General features: G+C 49.2%; 2 protein-coding genes across 2 annotated transcripts in view; one reads left to right on the forward strand and one right to left on the reverse strand.

The window, feature by feature from the left end:
* LOC146355999 (uncharacterized) overlaps nucleotides 1-25,267 on the forward strand; it is a 72,010-nt gene that overhangs the window by 25,474 nt on the left and 21,269 nt on the right. The window contains 9 exon segments of the mRNA XM_084829993.1: nucleotides 2,388-2,452; nucleotides 3,768-3,962; nucleotides 4,025-4,150; nucleotides 4,562-4,571; nucleotides 6,485-6,621; nucleotides 8,534-8,555; nucleotides 17,997-18,925; nucleotides 21,233-21,353; nucleotides 23,596-24,508. Of these exon segments, the coding sequence (XP_084686119.1) occupies nucleotides 2,388-2,452; nucleotides 3,768-3,962; nucleotides 4,025-4,150; nucleotides 4,562-4,571; nucleotides 6,485-6,621; nucleotides 8,534-8,555; nucleotides 17,997-18,925; nucleotides 21,233-21,353; nucleotides 23,596-24,508 (2,518 nt within the window).
* Nucleotides 546-9,768, reverse strand: LOC146356000 (uncharacterized). The gene is made up of 2 exons (XM_084831695.1): nucleotides 9,658-9,768; nucleotides 546-4,096 (listed from the first exon to the last, which is right to left on the reverse strand). The coding sequence occupies exon 2, from the start codon at nucleotides 4,083-4,085 to the stop codon at nucleotides 2,529-2,531; it is 1,557 nt and encodes a 518-aa protein (XP_084687821.1). The 5' UTR covers nucleotides 4,086-4,096; nucleotides 9,658-9,768; the 3' UTR covers nucleotides 546-2,528.

Below are 25,267 nucleotides of genomic sequence, written 5' to 3' on the forward strand. Positions count from 1 at the left end.
AGTTTTTAAATCTGCTCCAATAAGGGATGGGCGTTGTTTGCTTTTATTATTTAAAAACTCTGGAGGATAGTTGCCATTCCTGCTGTTCCTATGGCTTAAGAATGGTTTCTGAGTTGCTCTGAGGACATCATCGCTATTATTATTCCTATCAGCCCCACCAGTCATATTGGCCCACAGCCACCACTGGCTGTGGCTTCATGGTTGATGCAAGAGCCAGCCAATCAGAGCTGTGCACAGCCCAGCTCTGAGAAGGGGGAGCTGCTTAATGATTGATCCAGGCACTGGCCAATCACTACCGTGCCAATCTGGAATAGATTCTCCCTGAACCTGGTCCTAAGAAGGCAGCTGGATAGGTATCACGTGTACCGTGAGTACTTATCGATTGCAGGCTCACCACTGACATGATGTACATCTGTACTTAGCATAAAGCCTCCCACCGACACTCAGTAGTAATTTCATGGTTCTTTGTACTCGACCTGCTGGAGTACAACTCAGACTCAAAAGCAAGGCATGGCAGAGAGAGCTAGAGGAAAGCTTCTTAAATAAGATGAACTGACTCCTATCCCTTGAACTACACAGAGAATTTGAGAGTCCAGTTTATGGCAAACCAGCTATTTTTATTAAAGAAGTCAGGGATGAGCTTAGGGGGAAAGAACAGTGCTGGTCACAGAGAAACAGAAGGCCAGCACCCCCAAAAGTTAAACGTATACACCACATTCTTAGGTTAAGGACTAGTATCTTTGCTAGTGTTTATTGAGACTAACTCTTGGGACCTAGACCTCCCTTTTGCTGCAGCAGTGATGCCTACCTCTCTCCGAGCCAGAAGCTCGAATAGTGGTTTGAGTGCTGGACTAGGAGTCAGGAGAATCAGGTTCTAGTCCCCATTTGGCCATGAAGGTCACTGGGTGACTTTGGGCCAGTCACTGTCGCTCAGCTTAACCTACTTCACAGGGTGTTGCGAGGATAAAACGGAGAGGAGGATCATGTAAGCTGCCTTGGGTTGCTTGCAGGAGGGGGGAAAAGCAGGATATAAATGTAATGAAATAAAAATAGGTGTAAATAAATGTGTTGCAGAAGTGGAGTTGGATCCAGGATTTGTCCTTCCACCCAATTTTGGGGGATTCCCCCCTTATCACAGCTCACCCCATTCTGCAGGATCTTCTGACTCTCTAGGTAGCATTTTCGGGGACTGGAGGGGCTTCCGTGGGAAGGATGGGGTGGGGAATCCACTTCCGCCAGCACAGTTGATCCAGCTTAAATCTGGATCCAACGCCTTGTGGTTCAAATGACACCCACCCTCAATATCTCCCAGAGTGGGGTTTCTTCAAAGGCCTTAAAACTTCAAAGTGTCAGTGAAATTCTTCCCCCCAATAACAGCATTTTTAAATGAAACACTTTAGACAGTTCAAAACACCATCACAGAGTCTCTACAACAGCCATGTAAGGTACATCATTGTAGTCATATATACTCATAGCAATGTCAATTCTCTGAACACTGGTCCTTATGTAGCCCAAAGGGCACTACCCACACATGAAAGGGAGGCATCAAGCAGGCTCAGGGGGACCCCAAAGTTTGAATAAGTACAAAAAGTCTTTAGGGAAAGAAAGACTAACGCAGACAGAGCATGCTCACAGGCCACAGAATGCAGCATGTCTCTTGGGGATGGGGAACAGAAAACCAAGGGGGCGGAATGGAATATCATAGGAGAGAGGATTTGGAAGCTAATAGAAGTATAACTTCCAAATCCCGTGAAGTACTAGTTCCCCTCTACTCAGCACTGGTTAGGCCTCATCTGTAGTACTGTGTCCAGTTCTGGGCACCACACTTTAGGAAGGATGCAGACAAACTGAAGAGGGTTCAGAGGAGGGCAACGAGGATGATCAAGGGACTGGAAACAAAGCCCTATGAGGAGAGACTGAAAGAACTGGGCATGTTTAGCCTTGAGAAGACTGAGGGGAGATATGATCGCGCTGCTCAAGTACTTGAAAGGTTGTCACAGAGAGGAAGGCCAGGACCACTTCTCTATATCCCAGAGTGCAGGACATGGAATCATGGGCTCAAGTGACAGGAAGCCAGATTCCGGCTGAACATCAGGAAAAATGTTCTGACTGTTAGAGCAATACAGCAATGGGACCAATTCCCTAAGGAGGTAGTGGGCTCTCCCACACTGGAGGCATTCAAGACGAGGCTGGGCAGCCATCTGTCAGGGATGCTTTGACCTGGATTCCTGCACTGAGCAGGGCGGTTGGACTTGATGGTCTTGTAGGCCCCTTCTAACCCTACTGTTCTATGATTCTATGAAAGCAGGGCTGGCTGGCATCTGAACAGCAGCACTCTGCGCTGCAACATTTTGTTGCAGGTCCCACTTGTTATGCCCATATTGCAGGTGGGGGAGCTGAGGTTATTAAAATCGTGGCATGCCCAGGGCCAAGTAGTGAGTTTATAGCTGAGGTAAGATTTGAACTGAGGGCTCTCAAGTTGCCCTCTGCTACACCAGCCCTAAGCTCTGAACATTGAGGTGGTTACCCTACAATCTGGATTCCTTGTTGTTCAAGAAGTCGTCACCTTCAGTTAAAATTTTGTTCCTGATCAAAACATCATCCTCTGTTTCCTTTCCATGGGTTTTCTGGTGGGCAGCGAGATGAGTGGTTCGAATGAAGCTTTTCCCACAATCGGGACACTTGTGGGGCTTTTCCCCCGTGTGGATCCTCTGGTGTCGGGTGAAAGCTGACTTCCAGCTGAAGTTCTTTCCACAGTCAGTGCATTTATATGGTTTGTCATCCGCGTGCGTGACCTCATGAGAGACGAGCTGGGCCCTCTCGCAAAAGCTTTTCCCGCAGTCCAAGCAGTTGTATGGCTTCTCCCCTGTGTGTAAAAGGAGATGGCGGATTAGGACAGAGCTTCGGCTGAAACTTTTCCCACAGTGTGAGCATTTGTAAGGCCTCTCTCCTGTGTGGGTCCTTTCATGTAAGATCAGCTGTGCCCTCTGGACGAAGGCTTTCCCACAATGGGAACATTTGTAGGGCCGTTCTCCTGTGTGGATTCTTTGATGTCTGATGAGGTCCGAGTGCCAGCCGAAGCGCTTCTCGCAGCCCAGACATTTGTACGGCTTCCCTCCAGTGTGGGTTCTCAAGTGTTCAATGAGTTCTGCATTCCAGTTAAAACTCTGCCCGCAGTCGGAGCATTTGTACCGTTTCTCCCGGGCGTGGATTCTCTCGTGGATGGTGTGGTATGCCCTCCGGATGAACCTTTTGCCACAAAAGGAGCATTGATATGGCCTCTCTCCTGTGTGGATTCTCTGATGTGTCAGGAAGACGGACTTCCTGTTGAAGTTTTTCCCACACACCAAACAGTGAAATGGCATCTCACCTGTGTGGGTTCTTTCATGTGCAGTAAGCTGCTCTCGCTGCCTAAAGCTGTTTCCACAAACTGAGCACTGGTACGGTTTCTCCCCGGTATGGATCTGATGGTGCCTGAGCATGTTCGCCTTCGAGCAGAAGTACTTCCCGCACTCCTGGCATTTGTACGATTTTTCCATTTTATGGATTCTTTTGTGCCTGGCAAGTTCTGAGTTCCCCAGAAAGGTCTGCTTGCACACAGAGCATTGATGTGCTGCCTCTGTCTTGTATTTCTTCCAGGGTACAGGAAGCTGCAAGCTCTGACTCAGGGTTTTCCCACAACTTAAGCATGTCTCCCCTGCCTGGATTATCTTTCTGAAAAGATTTGGTCTTCGGCCACAGTGCAGGCATTTGTGGGTTTTCTCCAGCTTGTAGATTCTTTGATGTCTAATACGATGGCAGAGTGGCTCGACAGTTTCTCCACCTTTGCTGCCCACATTGCATCTGCTATTCTTGCAATCTGTCTGCACGCTTTGAATTTTGCTGAGCTCTTTGGAGACTCCCACACAGGATACATCCATTCTCTTATCTGTGTGGATACCTACAAGTACCTCAAGTCCACAGTGATCCTCAGATGTTTCTCCCTCTTCATGGCCCTTCAAAACGTTCTCTTTGGCTCTCCCAGGTGGTGCCCCTGGCTCAGAGTGTTCACATGGGAGAGAAGTCCCCTCCTCGCTCTTACGCATGGAACCCTAACCTACAAGAGGAAGAACGAGAGGAAGAGTCGATGAATTTATTGCACAGTGCCAAGGTGGGCGGCTCTCGAACTGTGGTGGGTGCCTAAATAATTAATTAATCAGTCAATCACAATATTTCTATACCACCCTTCGTTAGCAAATCACAGGGCGGTAGACAAAATGCATTAAAACTACAATAAAAATAAAACAATAAAAATGAATTGTCTTAAACCTGGGGCCTGATCCACTCAGGACTCCCACCAACCAGATTCGAAGGTACCCATATGACTCCACCCCTCTTATGTGAACTAATGATACAGTTTATTGATGGCGAATGGATAGGATAGAATAAAAGCAAAGAACGCTTATACATGTCCCTCAACTTGCAGTTGCAGTTACTCTGGTTCCCTTGAAGTAACAGGCGTTGTCCCGGGGTGGGTTGGTGGGCTGGTTATCTGTGCAGGTGCGCACCTTCCCCCTCTCAGACGAGAACAGGTAACAGGTCAATCTGCCTAGGATTTTATATGGCTTGTCTCATCTAGTTTCAAACTATCAGAAGGCACACGTACACCCAGGGGGAGAAACCCCCCTGCCCCGCCCCAGTTTCTTGGCAGGAAAGAAAGTTTCTCATAACAGAGAAAGAAACATTTCTTATCAGCAAGAAAAGTACAAACCGTGCAGGAGAGCTACTGTGTACTGTCTAACTTCTGTTGGTAGCAAAAAGCGCTGACCTTCTCCATGCAGCTGTGTAAACCACTTCCAATTTCATAATAATTGCCAACTACCTTACTAAATAAGTACACATATGCTGCTAAACACTGCATATGGCTCTGTGCAAGTTCACACCTAGTTTCTTGTCATTCTTCCAAAACCAAATCCAGTACATGAACAAAAACATCTACTAGGTGCCTGCCATGCTGCAGGAGGGAGAGAATTCCACTGGTGGGACACCACAACAGAAAAGCCCCCCCTCCCAGTTGCCATCAGGTGTCCCTGTGGGGGCGACGAGACAGCCAGATGGCCCTGATGTGTAGACCTCAGTGGACAGGCAGGTCAGCATGGGAGAACCCTCAGACAGCCTGGTCCCAAGTTCTTTAGGGCCTTGTATGTCAGTAACATCAGCTTGAACCTGGCCCTGCACTATATTGGCAGCCAGGGTGGTTCTCTGAGCAAAGATGTAACATCCACGTGATAGCCGCCCCACTTGGCAACATAACTGCCGAATGCTGCACTAGCCGCAGTTTCTGGACAGGTCTCAAGGGAAGCCCACATACAGCGCACTGCAGCAATCATTCTTGAAGTTATCAATGCATGGTAGCAATGCCTTACCTCCTGTGCTAATGGAATACTGCCTCTCCTGCAAACCTGGTTCACTATGGCCATGTTTGCATGCTGCTTTAAGCAGGGAATCCTGACTTGTTAAATCACAATCCACATCAGCTATGTGCTGATACTTGCAGCCCATTCACTTCCACTTTGTTCGGCATGTGAGCGGGTACACAGACTAGGCATCAATAGTTTGGCGTTAGATCCCAACCCAGGATGATGGTTGGTTGTGCCCAAGCAAGCCAGAATTTGTAAGCCAACGACAAACTATGCTTTAAAGCTGGCTTACAATTCTGGCTTGTAGTAGCATTCATAACAGCATTTCACTATGGTGTGAATTCAGTTTGGCAACCTGGACTATGCATATACAGGTCTTAAGCCAAATGTTGGATTAATTGTCAGCCTTGCTCCTCCCCTTGGTATAGAGCGCCAATGTGGTGTAGTGGTTAGAGCAAGGTGGGGAACCTTTTTCCATCGTGGGCTGTATTCCCTGAGGTGGGGAATCTGTTGGGTTGGGCTAAAACCCTGTCCTCTCTCTCTCACTCACTCACTCACTCTCTTTTTCTGCTACCTCCTTTCTCTCTCTCTCCCTCCCTCTTCCTCCCCATCTATCATGGACCAGCTCCAGACTCTTGTCCTCAGAGAATCTCAACCCTTTCTCCTCTAAAGAAGAGGCTCCAGAGTTAACAGTCCAGAGAGAGAATTTGGTCAGGGAAAGGCATTTCAAGGCTTCCACCTCCCCAGGATCCAGTCTCCCCTGCATCCAGAGGAGGTTGCCTTGCTGTCTTTGGACTCTGAAGCCTCAGGCCCTGAGGACACTAGCATGCCGCAGCCACTCCCATGTCATCGCAGCTTGAGGCTGCTAAAACAGGCCAGGCCCCTTCAAGAGACAAAGCCTCAGTAACCAGCCTAAAAGTCATCCAACTCCTATTTAACGCTGTCTTGATCTGCTCCCTGTTGGAGCAATATACAGACAACTCTGTCTGGCTTTCAGCCCCATTCAGAGATTTTTGTGCTGTTTCCCTCTAAAACCTGACCCTTGCTAATGATCTGACCCATAGCAGACTCCCCTCCCCTTACAGTGCAGGGGATTGACAGAACCAAGGGCCTGAAAGAATATACCATGCAGTGGGCTGCCGGAGAGGACAGCAGATTGCTCTTCCAGAGGTCTGAACTGATTGCTTGTAGGGGGCTTCTGAAAGTAGGGCAAGGGCTGGAGGTTGGCCACCAGTGGTTTAAAGGGGTGGACTAGACCTGGGGAGTCCTGGGTTCAAATGCACACTCAGCCATGAAGCTCTCACTGGGTGGCCCTGGGCTAGTCATTTATTCTCAGCATAATCTACTTCACAGAGCCGCTGTGAATATAAAATGGAGTATGTGTGGTGGGGCAGGGGACCCTGTTTGCTTCCTTGAGCTTTTTAGAGGAAATGTGGCATATAAATGTAAGAAATAAATTGTTCAAGTGATATATGATTGCATCACTCACCTTACCAAACAAAACATTTAAGAAACATTTCAAAATTGCTCTGTGGGTAAAGTGGGGAAGTGGGGAAAGGTAGGTTGGTGATGTAATGGACGTTAGCCAATTAGTGCCCATCATACTTGGTTTTCTCTTGACATCTGACACTGGATCAGGACTGCCTCAGGAGGATGTGGGCTCTCCTTTGCTGGAGGTATTTAAGCAGATGTTACATGACTATTGGCCAGGGAAGCTATAGTTGCAAAACTGCTGCACTGAACAAGGCCCCTTCCAACTTTAAACCCCTATGATTCTAAAAATTGCATAACCAGTTTTGGCATACTTGCTCAAGAACATTCAGGTGCCTGTATGTTTTCAGAACAATTAACCCTCTTTAAAATGTCATGTGCCAGACTTTAGAGCTGAGCTAAACCTTGGTAGTGCCTGTGGTGGATTTTTTTTTTTTAATTGCCTCCTGCTAAATGCGCGCATATGCATGCACACACACACTCTTCTTTGATCTGTGGAATACGCAAAATGTAATGGATTTATAAAGAAATAAAGAATGAACTCTTCACAGCATTGTTTTCCACCCATTCTACAGTAAACCAACTCCAGTTCCCAAGTCACAGACCAAGTCTTACCTGCTTTGGTGTCCAGCATCTGTAGCAAGTACGGAAAGAGAAAAAAATGGGAGGAGCTGAAAATTCAGGCCCCATGGACATTTCAGTGGGTCTTGCTAGTGCTATTTCACATACAGAGCACCAACATCTCAGATCGGAGATAACAGCAGGAATTCCTGCAGGGGCGGGGCAGGGCGGGGCTTGGAGGCCAAACCCTGCCCCCTGGGGAAGCCCAAGGAAGCTCCGCAGGCCGGAGGTTCTGCATCCCTGCATCAGACGTTACTGGACTAGGCAGAACAATGGCAGCTCTAGCTGTTCGTGCAATTCCAGCCAGCCCACATGTGCGTGGAGCTTCCAGTCCTGTGAACTGGTGCTTCCTGCTCAGCACCCCTGATGTCCACAGTGGTGACCATGGTGGCGCCTTTGGGAGCTGCTAGCCCACCATTGTGGAAACAGAAGGAGGCTCTATTCTCCATAAGAACCTAGAGCCCTGCTGGGTCAGACCAAGGGTCCATGCAGTCCAGCATTCTGTTTGCACAGTGGCCAACCAGCTGCCCCAATGGGAAAACCACAAGCAGGGCATGAGGGCAACAGCTCCCTCCTACCAGCACCAGCAACTGGTGTACATAGGCTCACTGCCTCTGGAGGTAGCATGTAGCCATCAAGACTAGTAGCCATCGATAGCCTTCTCCTCTGTGAATTTGTCCATCCCCCTTTGAAAGCCATCTAAATTGGTGGCCATCACTACTTCCTGTGGTAGCGAATTCCATAGTTTAACTCTGCGCTGTGTGAAGAAGTACTTTGATCTGTCCTGAATCTCCCACCAATCAGCTTCATGGGATGAACCCAGTTTCTAGTACTTTGAGAGAGGGAGAAAAATGTTTCCCTATCCACATTCTCCGCACCACGCTTAATTTTGTACACCTCTTTCATGTCTCCCCTTACCCTCCTTTTTCCCAAGCGAAACGCAGCTGTTGTAACCTTCTCTCATAGGGGAGATGCTCCAGCCCCTTGATCATTTTAGTTGCCCTTTTCTGCCCTTTTTCCAGCTCTACAATGTCCTTTATTTAGGTACGGTGACCACAACTGTACACAGTATTCCAGTCTGGTCACACCATCGTCTGTGCGGCTGACCTTGGACTGACTCCTGCTTGACTCTGGACTGTGTGTTGTATCTGACTGTTTATCTGTGTTTTGGCCTTGACTGCTCTTCAGACCTCTCTTTTGGATGGCTCCTTCTTGCCTGATGAAACTGTGCTTTTGACCATTGCCTGCTGATTGCCTTGGGGTTCCCCCTTAGTTTAACCTCAGCCTGATGCGGCCAGAGCAGGCCACCCTTCTGGGTTTTCCCACTGCCTCTTCCGTCTCTTTTCTTACTGTAGAAAATCTGTTAAGGAAGAAAAAAGACGGAAGAGCTGTACAATGGCTTCCAGTCACTAGCGCTAACTGTGGTCCACCTGGAAGCACCCGGATTATTACCGTCATTGTTATTATTATCTGGTAAGAAACAAGGCAGTAGAAGTGGTGGGAAAACACAAGAGGGCTACCACTGCAAGTGCACGATGTCTGGACCCTGCCCATAAAATGTCATGAACCACGCCAGGCAATTGCACAAGAAAAGCCTTGTGCAGAATCACCCCTGGCCACCTCCAGTCTCCTTTGTTCCCAAACGCGGCAGAGCCCGTCTGTCCGTTATAGGAGCCCGTATCTCGTATCTCACAAAGTACTCCTCCAAGTGGATCTGGCATTTTCTTTTTTCTTCTTTTCTTTTTTTTAAGGGATAGGTTGCAGTCCTATCTCCGTACCCTTGCTTGGGAGCAAGTCTGAACTCAGTGGGACTTAGTGCTTAGTAAAAATGCCTGGATGGATCAGGTTGCATGTTGGCTCACTAACGGAAGACCCCTGCTGGGTACTTCTCAAGGGCAGGGTGCCTGCCTGCTTATACTGATGGGGAAAGAAGAGAATTTTGAAAATGGAGACGGTCCTTCATTGATTAACTTCAGTCCTTAGCTCCAGCCTCAGATTTTGGCTCTCCCCCCCGCCCCCCAGCCCCCAGCCCTTGCAAGTGCAGGGGGTACCGTCGAGAGCCCCCCCTCGTTGCATGCACCACCATCCCGGGAGCCCTTCCGAAACACCCCCCCCCCCAAACCTACATACATTCTTTGAAACTTACCAGGGACTGCAGCGTCCCACCACTCAGGGGCAGCCCCGGATGCAAATGTGAAACCCTGGGAAAGCTCAGAGGGTGGAAGGCTGGCTGCAGGTTTTTCCTTCTCCTGAAGGCAACCTCCAGGGCCCTCTGGTGGCCACACAGAACGGAACCCCCGAAAGCCCACAAACCATGTTGGTATAAAACCGCCTTCAGCAAGCTGGGGCCATGGAGCTGCGTTGGCTACAACTCCCATAACTCCCCCAGGGCTGCTATAAGATCAGGGCAGTGTTTCAGTACCTTGGGGAACCGAAGAGTAATTCAGTTGCAAGTGTAGTTTCCTCTCTCCCCAACACTGATAAACATTACATTAGCCAACTGACTAGAAAACAAAAAGGGCCAGGCCTGCAACTTTACCTAGGAAACTGGCCTATACCACTCACAGTTTGTCTATCTAGCTTAATATTTATTTTAATGTATTAATTATTACATTTGTATTACACCTCTTTTCCTCTTTCAAAGAGTCCAAGGAGGCTCACGTAGTCCTCCAGTTTATCCTTGCAACAACCCTGTGAGGTAGGTTAGACTGAAAGTCAATGACTGGCCCAAAGTCACCCAGTGACCTTCATGGCCGTGTGTGGACCAGAACCCAGATCGTCCAAGCCCCGGTCCAACACCCTAGCCCTGGGGTCTCCAACCTTTTTGGACCTGTGGACACATCTGAGAATTTGAGAAACTGCTGTGGGTGCCAGCACAAAATGGCTGCCACAGTGGATGTGACATAATGGCTGCTGTGGGGGCCTGGCTAGTCAAAAGTGAGCTAAAGAGGTGGTGGGGAGGGGGAGAAATAGCAAGGCTAGAGGCTGGGAGGGAGGGGGAAAGAGCAAGGCAAAGGGGCAGAGGGGAGAGAAAGAGCAAGGCTAGAAACTAGAAAGTGACAGAATGAAGACTGACCTAACATTTTCCAAGGTTTTTCTTAAAAGACATATTTTTTTAAAGCGGCAGGAAGGGGAGAGCTTTGTGGGTGCCGTTGGAGGTCCCTGCTGGTGCCATGGCACCTATGGGTGCTGTGTTGGGGACCCCTTTGCTCTATCTGCTACATAACACTGGCTCCCCGGTATTGTGTGTTTTTAGATTTTTCATTACATTTATTTATATACCACTTTTCCTCCAAGAGCTCAAGGCAACATACCTGGTTTCTCTGCCTCCTTTGTTCTCACAAGAACCCTGCAAGGTAGGTTGGACAGAAAGAGAATGACTGTCCCTGCTGTTCAGGATTTCAGCCGTTCCATTGCAGTCTCCTCCCACCTCCCCCACCACACACTTTTCCATCTCCCCACCCTTACCAACAGTCAGCCGGCATTTCATGGCTACGGGGCATGCTCAGTTCTAATTGTTCTCTATCTTAGGAATCCCCAAATATTTTTTTGTACTTCTGCAAACCTTGGGTTTGTCCCAGGCCTGCTGGTACCTCCCTGTTGTGTGTGGGCGGTGCTGTTTTGGCTACATAAGCCAAAACAGCACATGCAGCCTGAACATTGGACATAGAGGGAATGACTTGGAAAATAAAAAGGTGCCTTAACCAGGTGAGACCATTTGTCCATCTTTCTCAGTATACTATGACTGATTTTGACTGGTGGCAGCGGCCAGCTCTGTAGGGTCTCAGGCGGAGCCTGTCTTTCACCATCACTTCCTCTCCAAGCCCTTTAAAGCAGGGGTAGGCAACATGGTGCTCTTCAGATGCTGTGGACTCCAACTCCCATAAGCCCCAGCCAGCTAGGCCAATGGTCAGGGATTATGGGAGTTGTTGTCCAAAACACCTGGAAGGCATTTGATGCCCTCCAGATGTGTTGAACTACAACTCCCAGGATTCCTAACGGTTAGCCATGCAGGCTGGGGATGATGGGAGTTGTAGTCCAACACAGCTTCAGGGCACCAGGTTGTGGAAGGCTGCTACAGATATTGAGGATCCCCCAGCCTCCATGCTATGGCCTCCTCCAGATTGCCTTAATCATACAATCATAGGGTTGGAAGGGGCCTACAAGACGATTGAGTCCACTGAGCCGGGGTTTTCCAGACAAGTGGCTGTGTTACTCTATTTCAGCAAAAGCAGCCAAGAGTCATGTGGCACCTTAAGGACTAACACACTTAGGGCACAAGCCGATGCATGTTTAGACAGAAAAAAATGTCCTACAACTCCCAGCATTCCCCAGGAAGACATACTGGCTGGGGAATGCTGGGAGTTGTAGGATTTTTGTGTGCGTCTAAACATTGGACCATAAGGAAGGCTGAGCGAAGGAAGATAGATGCTTTTGAACTGTGGTGCTTGAGGAAAATTCCAAGAGTGCCTTGGACTGCAAGAAGATTAAACCAGTCCATACTCCAGGAAATCAAGCCAGACTGCTCACTTGAGGGAATGATATTAAAGGCAAAACTGAAGTACTTTGGCCACATAATGAGAAGACAGGATACCCTGGAGAAGATGCTGATGCTAGGGAAAGTGGAACGCAAAAGGAAGAGGGGCCGACCAAGGGCAAGGTGGATGGATGATATTCTGGAGGTGACGGACTCGACCTTGGGGGAGCTGGGGGTGGCGACGGCCGACAGGAAGCTCTGGTGTGGGCTGGTCCATGAAGTCACGAAGAGTCGGAAGCAACTGACCGAATAAACAACATCAACAAACATGCATAGGATGGTGGCCTTAGGGAGTTATCCATAGCTGGCTGGGGCATGCTGGGAGTTGTAGGACTTTTTTTCTGTTTAAACGTGCATAAGATTGCACCCTAAATGTGTTTAAATGTGTTATTAGATTTTTAGATTTGTATACTGCTGCTGGCTTTTACTCTGGTTTTTACTTTGATTTTAATATGTTTTAAACTTGTAAAGGTTTAATAGTATGTTGCATCCTGTTCTATCTTAAGGTCTTAATTCTTGTGAACCTCCCAGAGAGCTTTGGCCATTGGGAGGTCTAAAAATGTGATTGACAGTCTTTGGAGAGGGGGAGATTGTCACTTTCTGCATTGAATTTTCCCCTGACCTCACTGTTTACAATCACATGATTAACCATGATTAGCGCTGTGAATGGCTGCCGTTACTAAAATGACTGTCACTTTCTGCATTTAATTTCCTTCTGGGCTCACAGTTTATCATTCTTCCCTACCATACGTGCTGTATGTAAACCTGATACTCTCGATAACGCTCTATGCATCTGAGGAAGTGGGCTGTAGCCCGTGAAAGCGTGTGCCAGAATAACTTGGGGCCGTGGCTCAGTGGTGGGAGGGGCCATGGCTCAGTGGTACAGCCCCTGCTTTGCAGGCAGAAGGTCCCAGGTTCAATCCCCTGCATCTCCGGGTAGGACTGGAAAAACTCCTGCCTGAAATCCTGGAGAGTTGCTGCCAGTCAGTGTGGACAGTAATGGGCTAGATGGACCCAGGGACTGACTCCAGATGAGGCTCACTTTGATAGGCTTTAAGAGATGGGGAGATGGGGATTTTCCAGTGTAAGAGCTCAAGGATCCTCCTGCTGAGATGATCCATGAAGGGCTTCCTGCACCATTAAGAGTTGCGTAGAAGATACAAAAATGTTTTGCTAACTGGTTATGTTTAGTCTAGAAGATCCAGGCGAGGCCAGAGAAATTTTTTCTTTCTTTCTCTCTTTTCTTTAAACTCTTTCTTTTTAAAATAGATATGGCACACTGTACTTAAATTTACTGTCTGAGGGTGTATAGAAATGTGCACACTCATTTATATATCTAGTACAAAATATATTAGTGATTGTTGTGTTGATTTTAAGCTTTATTATTATATGACATTATAAAATTTATTAGTGATTTGTTGTTATTATTATTCTTATTCTTATTATTATTATTAATCCTCTTAAATTTTCTTCCATTATTATTATTACTGTTGTTGTTGTTAGTAAGATTTTTGGCTGGTTAAATTGTTAAGTCTTACTTATTATATGTTAGTTGAAGGGCAATATATGGTTACTGGAAATGAATTCTAGGTCTGCTTCCTTGTTATAAGACTGATGATATGATATTGAAATGTAAGGTTGATTACATGCTGTACTGAATTGTAATATTGCCAGTGTTATAGGTATAATTTTTAAGTAGAATGGGATTTGAGGTTTCTGTGTAATGGAGTTTAAATTTAACCCTTTAAAATAACTTTTTATATATTTTTTCATTTTTTCTTCCTTCTCCTTCTTTGTTTTCTTTCTTTTGTTTCTTTTTCTCTTTTGTTATTGCTGTGTCCTCTTAAGAATACTGTACTGTTGGGAATTGTAGTTATTGATTAGGTTGTTGGTATTGTTTATATCATTTATAAAGATAAAAAATAGAATAAAAGCATTAAAAAAAGAAAAGAGTTGCGCAGAAGATTTTATTTTTTGCCAGCTGGTGTTGCTTTTCATTTAGACCTACCGTCTGACGTACTTCTCTCTGCGCCCTACTGCATGAAATCCCTCCCGCTCTCCCAGGGGCAGGGCAAGCCAATGCACTCTTCGCTTGGGCGGCTCGCTCAGGGTTAAGCAGAGCGAGTTTAGACTGCTAGAGGGGACAAGCAGCCCCCCGCCCCGGAGGAGGAGGAGGAGGCGGAGGAGTGAGAACTTCCTGGTCTTTCCACACAGCAATAAGGAGGGTCGGAAGAGGCTCTTCTGGATGGAGAATCAGGTGAGCTGAGAAGGCATAAGGGGCTGATGGGAGTTGGTGTCCAAAAAGACCGAAGGGCACCAGTTTGGGGAAGCAATCAGTGCACATAGTGCAAAATTCCAGCCTAGCTTCAGGCCGGGTTACGGGGCAGACATGCCTTGGTCGCCTTGGTCAGGGCCGGTGTCAAGGGCAGGCATGGTTGGGCAGCTGCGGGGGACCCCGGCAGGGGCCCACTGACAAGAGCGCCCCGGAGTTGCTCCTCCTCTTCGCCGTTGCAGCCTGGTTGTTCACCTGCTCTGGCGGTGAGGAGGAGGAGCAGGCGACGCCACGGGCCTCCTTGCTCCCTGCCTCTCCGCCGGTCAGGCATGCAAGGAAGCGGAGCAGTGATGGGAATGAGGAGGAGGAGGAGGAACAGTGGCTGGTGACAATGGCAGTGAGAAGGTGGCCTCACTGAGGGGCGGGCCCACCGAGGGTGCCTTGCCCAAGGGCCCTCCAAACTCTGGAGCCAGCACTGGCCTTGGTGGCTCTGGCTGATGGGTGTTGTAGTCCAAAACATCCAGGGGGCACCAGGCTGCCTGACCCTGGCATAAGAGAGTCATAGTTCTGGGGCAGAGCTCATGTCTGCAGTTCAGTTCCCGATCTGTTCCAGCATGGGGTTGTTGTCATCGTTTTTAAAGGATCTTGATTTGCAGCAGGGAGAAACGGGACCTCATTCTGGTTGAGACCCTGGAGATGGTCATCAGAGCAAGCCAGAGTGGGCTAGGTCAGCCTTCCTTCCAGATGGCTGTGCTGGCTGGAGGATGATGGGAGAAGTAGTCCAACACTTCTGGTGGACTCCAGGTTGGGAAGTCTGGGCTAGATCACAAGTACCTGGGACCTTGGGACCTGGGACCTGGGATCACTGGGACCTTGGGCACTTTGAATGCCCAAGGTCCCAGGTTTGATCCTGGCATCTCCAGGTAGGACTAGGAAGAAATCCTGCCTGAAACCCTGGGGAGCCGCTGGCAGTCAGGGTTGACAATATAGAGCTAGATGGCTCCAAGGTCTGACTCTGGTAAGGCAGCTTCCTGTGTTCCTGTTTAGTTCAGTCCTTTATTCAGAACCATGACGACTGGCACCTCACTTTATTTTTAGGTGAAGGACAATAGCTCAGTGGTAGAGCCCCTGCTTTGCACACGGAAGGTTCCAGGTTCAATCCCCTGTACCTCCAAGGTAGGGCTAGGTAAGAATCCTGCCTGAAATCTTGGGGAGCCTCTACCAGTCAGCATTGTCAATACTGGGCTAGATGGGCCCAGCGTCTGACTCCAGATGAGGTAACTGCCTGTGTTCCTTACACGGTGCAAGGCAACTTATTCAAGTAATAAACAAATTGTGAGATAGGGCTGGAACCACCATAGAGGGAGAATGAAAAGGCTTTTGTATGGGAAGAGAAAGAGGCAGGATTGGCTGAGTCTGGTTGGCTTCCCCACATGCCAGTGATGGGCGGGGCCAATGCAAAGTGGGTGGGGTCAAAGCATTTTCTCTTTCTCTCTCTCTCTCTCTCTCTCCCTCTCTGTCTCTCTCTCTCATGCACACATAACACATACACCATGTAAACATCTCCCCTTCCCTCCACCTACACATTTACGCCTACTTAGAGCTCAATCCTATCCGGATGTCCATCAGGCTCCAAACCTGGAGGCTGACGGGCATCTTATGCAGAGCAGAGGGAGCAGCAGAGGCGATCTTCACCTCTGCGCTCCCCCAACTCTGCATTTTGGCTAGATGGGCGTTTTCGCCTGTCTAGCTGAGGTGTCAGGGAGTGGGAGGGAAGGAGGTTGGGGAGGCTTGGGGATATGGCATAAGCTGGTCTCCCCAGTCCCCGCCCACCCGCCCACCCACGGGAATGCCCCCTTTCTGTCTTCTCCGAGGTCACCTTTGCAACGACAGAGAGGCAGCTGGTGCAACTCTCTCTGTGCCAGCTACGAGAGGGAGGGGAAGGGGCGTGGAGCTTGGGCTTCTGGGTGCAAGGTTGAAGCGCTATCTCCAACCTCAGATCCAGGAATCTGAAGTATCCTACAGCCCCCCGGACTCTGTCTAGGGGCCATAGGATTGCTCTCTTACTTAATTTCTAAAATTAATTAATTTAGGGTGCAATCTTATGGCCGCTAGTCAGCGGCTAGACAGCCATAGGATAGGTTGGTTTCTGGGAACCGACCTCGGAGCCCGCACTCCGAGGTCAGTTCCCGGAGAACTGACCCCCACCCCCTCCCATGCCGCCTTGTAGGCAGTGCAGATTGGCCCTGTGCTCCACGCTCGTAAGAGCAGTGCGGAGCAGCGAAAATGGGGCGTTCCCGGGGGCGGGGCCAGGCAGGGTGGGAAAGTCGGAAATCTGGTACAACACATCCTATGCGTTGTCCGGCCACCTCTTCCCACGCTCCACAGTCCCATAGCTAGACAGCTGAAATCGGCTGCCTAGCTGCAAAAGCAGGGCTGGGGGAGCAGGGAGGAGTTCTGTTCCTCACCACTCCTCCTGTCCCGCACTGGATAGGCGGTTGTCCCGGGGTCAGAGGCGACTGTTGATCAGCATAGGATTGCTCCCTCCATTTCTAAAATGTCTTACCTTACTAGAATTAATTTCTAAAGCTTCCCTTCATCTACAAGGGATTGTTCACAACAAACAAAATGAACAAATCCAATATAAAAACCATACCATTAAACATGGAATGAAAAATTCAAACAACAACTCTTCAACCAGCCTGCCAAACAAAAACACAACCAGCTTTTCAGTTTAAAATGAGGTTAGATTTAAAATTTGAAAAATGGTGAAAGACTGTTAAAATGCCTGGGCAAAGAAGAAGAAAGGTTTTAAGTGGGTGACAGAAATAAAAGAAAACTTGGTGCCAATCGTGTCTCCTTTGGGAGGGCGTTCCAAAGTCAGGGGGCCACCGCGGAGAAGCCCCCGCTCCTTTGTAGATGCCTAGTGTATGTTTCCCAGTGATGGTATTCAGAGAAGAGCCTCCTCTGAAGGTCTTAGTGCATGGGCAGGATAGTACAGGAGGAGGCAGTCCTTCAGGCATTTGGGCCACCCTTCCCTCCATACAACTGTTTATTGTTTTGCATGATACTATATTTTCTTCTTTTAAATATTTGTATTGTATTTTATATTTTTAACTGTTCTATGACATTTTAGTTTTTTAACTGTTTCTAATCCACCCCGAGAACATCAGTCACTGGGCTGATTAGAAATGTGATAAAGAATAAATAACGATAATAAATAATACAACCACACGTCTGCACTTTTCTCTCTTTCTCTCTCACCCGCACACATACACTTTCCCCTCCCCTCCCCAGGTTCTCTCCTTCCCGCTGCTCAGCTGATTGTGAAACAGTGGAGCCCCAGCGGAGAGGAAGCTGATCCGTCCGGAACCACCACCTGATGGTGCTTCACGGGTCTTGAGGTGATGGCTCTTGACAGAGAAGGCTTCCCACTCCTTTCCCATTGGGAGAGGCAAGGGCAACCCTCAGCAACTGCCACTTAAGGACCCTCTGGCTTCCATCTCCCCTCACCTTTCCTGAGGGGTGGAGCTTCAGGAAAGGGGCGAGGCCTTGGCAAGCTGGATGGGAGGCATTGTGGCTGGAGGTTTTGGTGGGAGGCTCTTGGTGTAGGGACGTTGTCTGCTTCTGGCCTCTCAGTTTTATTTAATCGCCTTTACCTGTTCCTTTCCCTTAGAGAGTTGTCTCTTGCTGATCCAGAATCCTAAACTCTGCCTGTCAGCCATTTCCTTGTGTGGAGACTCTGGTCCAAAGAAAAAAATGGCTGATTCTCTGAGCACAGCTGGCACTGCCAGGTCAGGCCTCCCCTTTGCCCCACGAGGGAAGATGGCAGCGGAGTGGGGCGACCTGTCGGCACTGGGGGTCAAGTTAAAGGCCGCCTGGGAGAATGGAACGAAGGTGGAAGAGCTGGAGCCACGAGGCCCAGAAGCCGAGAAAGACGACCCTGCCATCTGGGCAGGGAGCACTAGAGGATTCTGGGAAAGAAGCATTCCACAACAGGTGAAACAGGAACCAAAGGAAGAGAGCCAGAACTGCTGGGAAGCCCAACTCCAAGGGTTTGTGAGAGCTCTGGAGTCCCCTCATTCATACAGGGGCGACTCTCAGCTGCCCCAGCCCGCACAGGAGCGTAACAGTACACCAGACCTGTCCCTTTTGGGGGATGCAGCTGACCTCGCATGGCAGCTCAGAGCAGAACGGATGACCCCGCTGCTACCAGACCTCTGTACAGAATCTCACCTAACCTTGTCAGCCAGAGACCGGGCGGGCTGCGGGAAAATGAAGGAAGAAGAGACCCCAGATGGGGAGGCCCTTGCCGCAGATCTCCAACGCTGGCGCTTCCGGCATTTCTCCTACCAGGAAGCAGAGGGGCCACGAAAAGTTTGCCAGAGGCTCCGGGAACTCTGTCACCAGTGGCTGATGCCCGAAAGACGCACTAAGGAGCAGATCCTGGAGCTGGTGGTCCTGGAGCAGTTCCTGGCTGTCCTCCCAGGGGAAATGCAGAGCAGGATCAGGGCCTGGGAGCCAGAGACCTGCTCCCAGGCAGTGGCCTTGGCTGAAGGTTTCCTGAAGCAGGGGCAGCGGCTGGAGGAGGAGGGAGAAGAGCAGGTGAAAGTCTTGGATAACTGAGCAGTTTGTTGTTCCAGAACACAGAGCGATGGATAGCTCCATCTGTCTCGGTGCAGGGAAGCTGAGCTGCGGGTCGTTCAACCAGAACAGAGGGGTCCCCTGGGCCAGCCAGGTTGGGAAAGGCTGCCCTGGGTCATCCGTGGAGGGGGCCCATAGCTCAGTGGGAGAGCCTCTGCTTTGCATGGAGAAGGTCCCGAGTTCAATCCTGGCATCTCCAGGTAGAGCTAGGAAAGAATCTGGCCTGAAACCCTGGAGGGCGGCTGCCAGTCAGTGTCAACAATACTGGGCTAGATGGACCCAGGGTCTGACTTTTTATAAGGCAGCTTCCTGTGTTCCTGTTTGATTCAGCCCCTTATTCAGAACCATGAGGACTGGAATCTTACTTTATTTTTAGATGGGAGAACCATAGCTCAGTGGGAGAGCCCCTGCTTTGCATGCAGAAGGTCCCGGGTTTGATTCCTGGCATCTCCAGTAGGGCTGGAAATATTCCTGCCTTAAACCCTGAAGAGCGGCTGCCAGTTGGTGTCAACAGTACTGGGCTATATGGATGGATAGTCTGACTCAGTATAAGGCCATCTGTGTGATCGCCCGTCCATCACTGTTAGCTAGTTTAGGGCCTGTCACATTTGGTGGATGGAGTAGGGAAGGAGAGCACCAGTCCTTTTCCCCTACTACCCGCTACTTTGGCCATCAGCGAATAGTTCCTCCCCTCTCGCATATTAAGAAGAGCCCCTCAGTAGACCATGAATGGATCAGATCAAAGTCCATCTTGTTTCTGACAGCAGCCAGTCAGATGCCCACAGAGAACTTCTCTTATGTTTAGCTAATCTCGATCTCGCTGTTTTCTCTGACTGCTGTTACAGTCATATAAAATGACACGCCTTCTCTTTCTTCAGATGGCGGCCCTTTCAATATTGCTAACAGGGATATTTTAAGGGTCTGGTCCAGGGCCGGGGAACCTGTGGCCTACAGATGTTGGACTCCAACTCCCATCAGCTTAGGCAGGTGTGGCCCTGTAGGCCACCCAGATGGGAGGCCGCTTGGAAGTGCCAGATCCAGGTTTTTCGGTGCCCTTGGTCAATATAGCCTCAGTGGGCCCCCTCCCTCAGTGAGTCCACCTTCTCACCGCCCTTGTCACCAGTTGCTCTTGCCCCTCCTCCTCCTCTTCCTCCTCATGGCGCCCACTTGCTTGCTTGACAGGCAGAGAGCCAGGGAGCAAGAAGGCCGTGGCATCTCCTGCCCCTCCTTCTCACCACCTCCATTGTATGGGCCAGAGCAAGAGTCAGGCTGCAATGGGGAAGAGGAGGAGCAACTCCAGGGGGCTCTTGTCAATGGGCCTCTGCTGGGGTTGGGCCCTTAGCAGGTGCCCGACCAGGCCTACCCTTGACACCAGGACTGCATGGAGGCATTGTCCTCCCTCTCCTATCAGCAAGGAGGCCGTGGCGTCTCCTGCTCCTCCTCCTCACCACCACCGTTGTCAGGGCCAGAGCGAGAGGCAGGTGAACAAGCAGGTTATTTATTTATTTATTTATTATTAAATTTATTAATCGCCCATCTGGCTGGTCACCCAGCCACTCTGGGCGATGTACAGCATATAATAAAACAGTTTAAAACAATAAAATTCTACAATAAAAACATTTTCTAAAATACCCTAACCCACCCCAAATGCCTGCCTGAACAACCACGTTTTTAATGCACGGCGGAAGCTCATTAAAGAGGTGGCATGGCGGAGTTCCCTAGGGAGGGAGTTCCACAGAGTGGGGGCCACCACAGAAAAGGCCCTCTCCCTCGTCCCCACCAGTCTAGCTGTCCTGGCTGATGGGACAGAGAAGGCCATCCGAGGCTGATCTTGTTAAGCGGCCTGTCTGGTGCTGCTGGAGGCGCTCCTTAAGATAGGCTGGGCCGGAACCATATAGGGTTTTAAAGGTCCCAACCAACACCTTGAATTTGGCCCGGAAAACAACTGGTAACCAGTGCAACTCCTTCAGCACTGGAGTGATGTGATCTCGCTGGCGGGTGTCTTTAATCAGGCGAGCCGCTGCATTCTGTACCAGCTGCAGCTTCGCAAGGTTGCCATGGAGAAGGGGAGGAGCAACTCCAGGGGGTTCTTGTCAGTGGGCCTCTGCTGGGGCTAGGCCCTCAGCAGGTGCTCAACCAGGCCTGCCCTTGACGCTGGCCCTGCCACTTAGCAACAGAAGATATGGCCCACAGAACTCCTCCACAGAAGAGTAGTGTATAAGTTTAATAAGTTTTCTTTTAAAAATGGGATTCCCAATGCTATTTCAGGCACTGAGGCCATTGAAAGAGGAGCCGGACCATCTTCCCCAGGCAGAGCCAGCCCCCACATGGCTTACGCCAGCCTTCGGGGCGATCAAAGAAGAGCACGACGGGGATGCTACCGTGCCAGGTAAGGCGTCTTTGTGCCTGAGTTTCTGGTCATCTGGGGGAGCTTCACCAGACCTCATCTGGAGGACTGTGTCCAGTTCTGGGTGCTGTGCTTGAAGAGGGTCGTCAACAAATGGGGAACTGGGTTCAGAGGAGGGTGGTGGAGACAGTCAGTGGTATATCTCTACAAACATATTGTAGAGCTGGAAAAGGTGCAGAAAAGGGCAACTAAAATGATCAAGGGGCTGGAGCATCTCCCCGATGAGAGAAGGTTACAACAGCTGGATTTGTTTAGCTTGGAAAAAAGGAGATATGATAGAGGTGTACAAAATTATGCATGGTGTGGAGAATGTGGATAGGGAAACATTTTTCTCCCTCTCTCAAAATACTAGAACCCAAGGGGGTCATCCCATGAAGCGGATTGGCGGAAGATTCAAGACAGATAAAAGGAAGGACTTCCTCACACAGCACAGAGCCAAGCTATGGAAATCGCTACCACAGGATGTAGTGATGGCCACCGATCTGGATGGCTCTAAAAGGGACTGGACACATTCCTGGAGGAGAAGGCTATCGATGGCTACTAGTCTTGATGGCTATGTGCTACCTCCAGTACCAGAGGCTGTGAGCCTAGGAGTACACCAGTTGCTGGGGAATATGGGTGGGAGGGTGCTGTTGCGCTTATGCCCTGCTTGTGGGTTCCTGGTTGACAGCTGTTTGGCCAATGTGTGAACAGAATGCTGGACTAGATGGACCCTTGGTCTGTGGTTTGATCCAGCAGGGCTCTTCTTATGTTCTTAAAACAAGTCCTACAAGGAATGGTTGAAGGAGCTGGGGGTGTTTAAGCCCAGAGGAGAGGAGCCCTGAAGGGTGGCTGTCACATAAAAGAGGACAGCAAAAGAGGCAGGACTAGATCTTAAGCTGCAGGAGGGGAGATTTCAGTTAAACATTAGGAGTCACATCCGGATGGCAAGAGTAGTTCTGACACTGGACCCAATTACCTAGACGGAGTGGAGGCTGGTGCCTCCGATTTCGGTGGGGATGTGATTCCATTCTGGGTTTTAGTCAGAACCAGCCAGAACTTTAAAGGAGTTATCCAGGGTGCTGCACCCTAGCCCCCAAAATAGGTTCCGCACCTTGGATAGCTCCTTTAGAGTTTTGACTAAAGCCCAGAATGGACGTAGGGCCCTGCCAAAATTGGAGCCCCCAGCCTCCACTGCTTTAGAGATCTTATGGCTGGAGATCTTATAGCAGAGGCTGAGCTGCCATCTCTCAGGAAGGCTGCAGTTCTGAATTTCCTGCGCTGAGCAGTGGATTTGCCTCCAAGGCCCAGCCTCCAAAAGATGTTGCTCTACCAAGGCAATTTCCACAAAATCAGCTTGGGTATTTCAAATTCTTGTTGTAACCAATATATATGTGCTGAGTGGCTTGTCCCTCAAATTTGGTGTGTGCGTGTGTGGGTGTATCCTTGAGTGGAGAGGTCTCCTCTTAGCCATAGACCGATTCAAAGTGCTGGTTCTGACCTATAAAGCCTTACACGGCTTGGGACCACAACGCCTGATGGAACGCCTTTCCTGGCTTGAACCTTCATCATCTAAGGCCCTCCTCCGAGGGAGGCTCGGAAGGCTGCAACAAAGGAGAAGGTCTTCTTGGTGGTGGCCCCCCAATTGTGGAATGATCTCCCCCATGAGGCCCACCTGGCGCCAATATTGTTATCTTTTTGGTGCCATATTAAGACCTTCCTCTTCTCTCAGGCATTTGGCAGCATATGAGGAGGTTTTAATCAGGTCCTGGGTTTTTCTTATTATTTAAAGTTGTTTTAGATGTATGTATGTCTCTGTGTGTACTGCCTGTTTATATTTTTGTATGTAAATGGTTTTTATAATTCTTTTAAATACTTGTAAACTGCCCAGACAGCTTCAGCTATTAGGCAGTATAGAAATGTAAAATAAGGACACATTCCTATGCATGTTTAGATGGAAAGAAGTCCTACAACTTCCAGCATTCCCCAGCTGGCATGGCTGGCTGAGGAATGCTTGGACTTGTAGGACTTTTTTCTGTCTAAACATGCATAGGATTGTGCCCTTAAATGAAGGAAAATGAATGGACGCTCTATGACCAATGTCTAAAGGTCCTTTGTGGTTTTAACGAATGCATGTCCGTGAGAATGTGGGCAAGCTGGATACATGCATCTGCACAAAAGGGAGCATATTGGTCACGTTGGTTCAGGGAATCACTCAGATTTTGTATTCTCCCCCTTATTCTAGAAAGTAGCTCAAAGAAGGAAAAAAATCAACTGAACGTCTCCGGGGAAGTGGAACCCTATCAGACATTGTCGGGAAGATCTGAGCAGAACGTTTCCCACCGTCCTAATTGGTGGGAAGCCTCTGAGAGCCATGTGGGAGATAGACCAGTGAAGGAAAGTGAAAAATCCGTTTGTCGTCCTCAGTGTCACAAGCCGCTCGACGAAACAACAGTCCAGCAAACAACCCCCCAAGGTGAGAGACAAGCGGCATGCTCCGAATGTGGACAACTCTGGAGAAGCGGGGAAGATTGGAAAATTCACCCAGGAGAGAAACCCTACGGGTGCTCAGATTGTGGGAAGAGTTTCAGCCGAAGAGCTGACCTTGTTAGCCATCAGAGGATACACACGGGAGAGAAACCGTACAAATGCCCAGACTGTGGGAACAGCTTCAACGACCGTTCCAGTCTCAGTAGACACCGGAGGACCCACAGTGACGAGAAACCGTATGTATGCTCAGATTGTGGGAAGAGCTTCACTCAAAAGGCCAACCTGATTAAGCATGAGAGAACCCACACGGGAGAGAAGCCCTATCCATGCCCTGAGTGCGGGAAGCGCTTCAGTCAGCAGTCAAACCTGATTTTACATAGAAGGACCCATACAGGCGAGAGGCCATATAAATGCCCAGAGTGTGGCAAAGGTTTCAGCCGGGGGTCACACCTCCGGGTCCACGAGAGAGCCCACACTGGAGAGAAACCATTCCAGTGCTCAGTCTGCGGAAAAGGGTTCAGTCGGAGACCTAAGCTTATCACGCACCAAAGGATCCATACAGGAGAGAAACCGTACAAATGCTCGGACTGTGGGAAAAGCTTCACGGGTGCCTCAAGCCTGAATCGACATAAACGGGCTCACGCTGGACAGAAATCAGAAATCCCTACGTGGCAAGGAATTTCGAATGGGAATCATGTTTTGAACTGAGCAAGGGTCAAAGGTCCCGCAATAGTGTCTGAGATGAATGGCTCGCTCTTATGCAGAGAGCTAGTGTGGAGTGGTGGTTAGAGTGCCCAATTCAGATTGTGAAGACCCAGATTCAAATTCTCACTCAGGCTTGAAGTTTATTGGGTGACCCTGGGCCAATCATTCCCTCTCTCAGGCTAACCTACCTCACAGGGTTGTTGTGAGGATAAAATGCAAGGGTCAGGGGACCTTGTAAGCTTGCTCTGTGAGCCTCTTGGAAAAAGGGTGGGTTTTAAATACATAAAATGAAAATTTAAAACCAAAATGTGGGCAGTGATGTGGGTTTTCCAGAAAAATTTGAACTGGAAAGTTTTAGGGGAAATGTTTAATGCCTTAGAATTGATTGGGGTCTGGTGTAGCACGTTGATGTGACTTCAGCTTAGTAAACATATGTACAAAAACTATCCTGTTTCTATTTTATGTGCTGTATAACTGTCTCCAAAGTTTTTTCCCCACTAGTCAAAAAAAGTATTTGTGTTTGATTGGGGGTCGGGGGAGCCTCTTGTGCACAATCCAGTCGGGGTTTACTCAGAAATAGCTTCCACTAAGTCCCACTGAGGCTTGGAGCTTTTCTACATGAGACTGTTTTAATCAGCTGTTAATGTGTTGTATCTACTTTTGGTTTCATCATAGAACTAAGATCTCAGCACTACACGAAGAGTGTTTCCTTTCCTGCTTTT

The sequence above is a fragment of the Heloderma suspectum genome, chromosome 2 (genome assembly GCF_057233095.1).
Source record: "Heloderma suspectum isolate Gila_16-S chromosome 2, 16-S_ref, whole genome shotgun sequence".
NCBI lineage: Eukaryota > Metazoa > Chordata > Lepidosauria > Squamata > Helodermatidae > Heloderma > Heloderma suspectum.